Raw genomic sequence first — 4,269 nt, 5'->3', positions numbered from 1 at the left:
CAACCAAATGGTTCCGGTAAGAGGGATAATATGTCTTGCATGGAAGATCAAAACAATATCCTTAAAAGTATTAGATATAAGGGCTCATATGCCAAGAAGAACACTGGTAACAATGTCAATTTTGTTTGCAATGAGGATGACCAGAGAAATGAAAATTACTGCAAGTATTGATCTTATACTGAAACATATGCAGTATAATATATGCACATAAATTTGATTTACAAAAGATGACCAGCAATTCCTTTTAAAATGTGGATGCCAGACACAAGATATATAGACAGAAAAAGAAGTTATAAGCTTAGCAGGTTGAGAAGGGAGACTCTGTTTTGAATTAGTCTCCTGTAGAGAGACTCTAATTCTATCTCAAGCCCTTCTAAGCTACTCATAATTTCTGCCAATCGATCTTGTGCCTTCATCGCTCTTAACCCATCAACATCTTTGCATGAAACATACTCATATATTGAATTAAATGAGAAATCGCCACAATTTGAATCTTCAAACTCCTCGCATGTCACCTTCTTCTTATGCAATGCTGTTGAGACAAAAGACCATCTGATGGTCTTTTGTGTGGAGCTTGGAGATAAAGAAGATGCAACTGATTGCAAGAGAGATATGGTGACATCTTTTGCTTCAGTGAACATCTTAGACATTGTTGATCTATCAGAGTCCTTCACATCCATTTGCTTCAATGCTTTTACACAATTCTTGATACTCTTTCTTGTCTTCTTATCTGACTGAATGTGAAACTGTTATTTGCTTTCATTGGTCATGCTTCTCTTTCTTCTTAGAACTATCTCAAGTTCTTGAGCATGCTCTTTGGTCACAGCCAAGGTATCTCTAATGATGCCACAGAGCTCTACCAACCTTAGAGAAACTTCCAACTCCTTGATGTTCCCCATTAGAGTAAAATGTACTTAAAAGAAATTAATGGACACATAAGAGAGAAACTAGTTTCATGATATTCATATAACGTCATTTTTGTGTTTGTTAGACAGAAGCTGCATGGAAATTGCAGAACAAACAAGCATGCATGAAATTAATGAGATGGAAGGTAAAGTACAAGAAATTGAACTTTAGTGATTGATAAAGACAGTTATTTATCTCAATGATGTCTCATAAATTAATGTTTAGAATGAGGGGAAAAATGGAACCTGCTGAGAAAATAACTTTAATAATATTTTTTTTCAATCTGTTTATCATTTTAAGAAGAAATAGTAAAATCTAAATGTGATTTGTATTGTAAAATGACAGGGATGATTTATGATTACAAGAAACAATACTTGCAGACTTGCCGACTTGTAGCTAGTTCTTTGTTGAAAAATCAGGCTTGTACTGCCTTGTGTCTCTTCTTTTTCAAACAAACCAAAATCCCAGAGTAGGGCCCTCTGCATGCAGGCATTTCAATTAATTTGAATCAAGGCATTTTGGGCTTTTTTTTTTAATCACTGAATGTCGAAGTGGGTTATTTAAGTCCTTGAACAGGTGAGGAAAAATAATTTTATGAAGTCCTTTTAGTGAGGGCCTAAACAATTAAATATGTTGTCTAAAACTCTTGTTTTAAGCTATAGCCTATCTCCTTTATATCTTGCAGCTTCCTTTCCATCCTCAAGATTTGATTGCATATATTATTATCTTTTCTCTCTGGTTTCCAATGTTTATCATTATACAGTCTCTGTTCGTTGAAATGTATGCTTTTATCGCCAATGGTGGAAACAAATTGTCCTTAAAATTCATAGAAATCCTATCTAAAGTTGCCAATTATTCACCTCTCTACCTCACTGAATGCTTTTAGAATGAAGTGGTTGACTATTTATTACTCTGCTAATTCCCTTTATCACCATCTATGATTTTTACTGATGGAAACATTGAAACAAGGACTCCATTTCTTTCTAGTATCACTTCAGTTGGAAAAATTGCTTCACAGGTTATTCACAGGGCACTTCCTAACTAACAACAATGAAGGGCAACCTCCATTACGGCTGTGCATGGTTTAACAATTGTAGTGATATGTATGTTTGTTATTGGTACTTATTTTATATGTGTGAATGGCTTAACAATTATGGTGATCTTTATTTTATGTATGTTTGTTATCGCTACTCATTTTGTCTGTGTGTGTGTGTAATTCATTCATTGTTTTTGTCAAGCTTTCACCATGCAAAATATATGCATGCACTGAAGTAATGACTTGTAGGTTTGCATTGTGAGTCGGATGGGTACCATATACAAATGTAGCTATGATGGTATCCAATAGATCCCATGCCCATTTGTTTGCCAATGTTTGATAACTGCAACGGTCAAGTAGAAGGTGAGTTCTTAACCCATGGTATTAACATTGACAGTATATGTGAGTGATCTTGTTGGTGTTCTTTTGCAGAATGTTACACGAGAAAGGGGTGGGGTTTTCCACGGCTGCTAGGCTGTGGTTTGCTTTTTGCTGCTTATTCAGGTCTCTCTCTGCACTCACTTCGCTCTATACATATATATATTATTTTTATTTTATATCTTCCAGATCACCACATTAGAAGAATGTGAGTTATCTTTGTTGGTATTTGTCAACTGTTCAAATACTTTTGTTATAAGCATCTCAGTATCTCAATGCCATGAGTCTGCTGCTATAGCTCACTAGGGCACACACAAAAGCCCTTTATCACCTCTGAAAATAAAACCCAATGCCAAACCCCCGAAGATTCATGATTCAGTATGTAGTCCATTAAAATTTAATCTAAAACCATCCAAGATGGAGAGAGGTCTCTTTGAGTAGAAAAACAAAGCCAATCATGGCCTGTTTATATTAAAAACAAAGCTCAATCATGGCCTGTTTATGCATTAGTTTTTATGCATTGGCTTGTTTAAAAAACCATCCAATGTTTTTAGTGCATTAGTTTACCTTTTGGATTTATAAATCTTGGGGGAATTATGGTAGGATGAGTTTAACTATGTCCCAATTGTGATCTGGTCAAGTCTGAATGTTATATGTAACTTTGTTCTTCTTCCTTTTGCTGAATTGTTAAAAGAAGAAGATATGTTCTTCTTCTTTTAGCTCTACAGCAAAATTTTCCATTTATCAGACTATTGTTTATGTGAATGAAAAGTACCCTTTTTGAACTCTTATCAGAGATGGGAAAGATACTATTGAACAATTAGGAAAGACATTGTTGAACAAAAATATATTTTACTATCTTATCAGATGGTAATAGCAACATATTTTAAACTATTTCGTTTAGTGAACAAAATTTGCAGCTAATTCCATTTATGTGCTTGTCTTTCCTCATTTCTTAGGTATTTCCTTTCAACTCTCATCACACTGAGCTGGCAGCATTGTACTGGTTTCCTTTGAAATGTATGCCTAAGGAAATAAAAGGGTTCGGCTTCTAAGGTTTGCTTTCTTATGACTTTTTTGGTGTTGTTTTTGGCCTTTGTTTACTGTTTCTAGTGTTGCGTCGATGCTGGTGTCGATCTAATACGATGTGGTTTTGATTTTAGTGATGATGCACTCCGATGAATTTGTTGGAAAAATTTGGATTTTGGATGCCGTTCGGTTCATTTATGAGGCCTTTTTGGTTGTAGTTTGCTAATTTTGCTGATCTGATTTGATGGGTATATGATTGTAGTTTCTAACTTGGTAATTGTTTCTTATTTCTTTTCATCTATATTCTTCTTTTCCTTCCATGAAAAGCTTGGATCTTTCTAACCGGAGAATTCATTTTGTCCAAGTTTCTCCAAATTTCTGTGATTGTAGAACAGAGCTCCACATGGAGCTTTATCGATTTGAATGGAAGTTGGACTCAACTAGATGATTTTTACAATATTTTCAACCAATTTATAGAAAATTCAATTGAATTTTCATAAACCTTTCCGGTATGCTCAATGAGAAGTTTATTTCTAATGTCTTATCTTATGTTGGTATTATTTTTATTTTTAAAATTTTTTTTACCAAAGATTTACGTAGTTTGGCAAGTAATAAATACTTTCTAATTGTGCAACAGTGCCTTTTGTTGTGAACTAAAGAAGAAGAATTTATTGTTCTGATAAGAAGAATATATTTTTAACTCTTATCAGATGGGTTAGCAATATACTTTTCTGATTTTTTTTCTTGATTTATTTTCCACCCCGTTCTCTTTGTATTTCTAGTTACTTTTTAGATAAATGAGATAATATCAATGAAAGAAATATCAAATTTAGGCGCCACTTAATTTGATTAAAAACATAATGGACTTAATACCCGTGACGTTCATCTTTTTTGATATAGGAATCATTCATACTCTTGTT

At 33.8% G+C, this 4,269-nt stretch overlaps 1 protein-coding gene across 1 annotated transcript; it reads right to left on the bottom strand.

Annotated features, from left to right (window-relative positions):
• Positions 1–290: 290 nt before the first annotated feature.
• Positions 291–680, bottom strand: LOC120260048. The gene has a single exon (XM_039267491.1). The coding sequence runs from the start codon at positions 678–680 to the stop codon at positions 291–293; it is 390 nt and encodes a 129-aa protein (XP_039123425.1).
• Positions 681–4,269: the final 3,589 nt, after the last annotated feature.

Source organism: Dioscorea cayenensis, chromosome 5 (assembly GCF_009730915.1).
Source record: "Dioscorea cayenensis subsp. rotundata cultivar TDr96_F1 chromosome 5, TDr96_F1_v2_PseudoChromosome.rev07_lg8_w22 25.fasta, whole genome shotgun sequence".
In the NCBI taxonomy this organism is placed as follows: Eukaryota; Viridiplantae; Streptophyta; class Magnoliopsida; order Dioscoreales; family Dioscoreaceae; genus Dioscorea; species Dioscorea cayenensis.
This window is presented reverse-complemented; position numbering and strand designations above follow the sequence as displayed.

Excerpts from the sequence above, each read along its gene's own strand:
- LOC120260048 (XM_039267491.1), bottom strand. The coding sequence starts at position 680 with ATGGATGTGAAGGACTCTGATAGATCAACAATGTCTAAGATGTTCACT.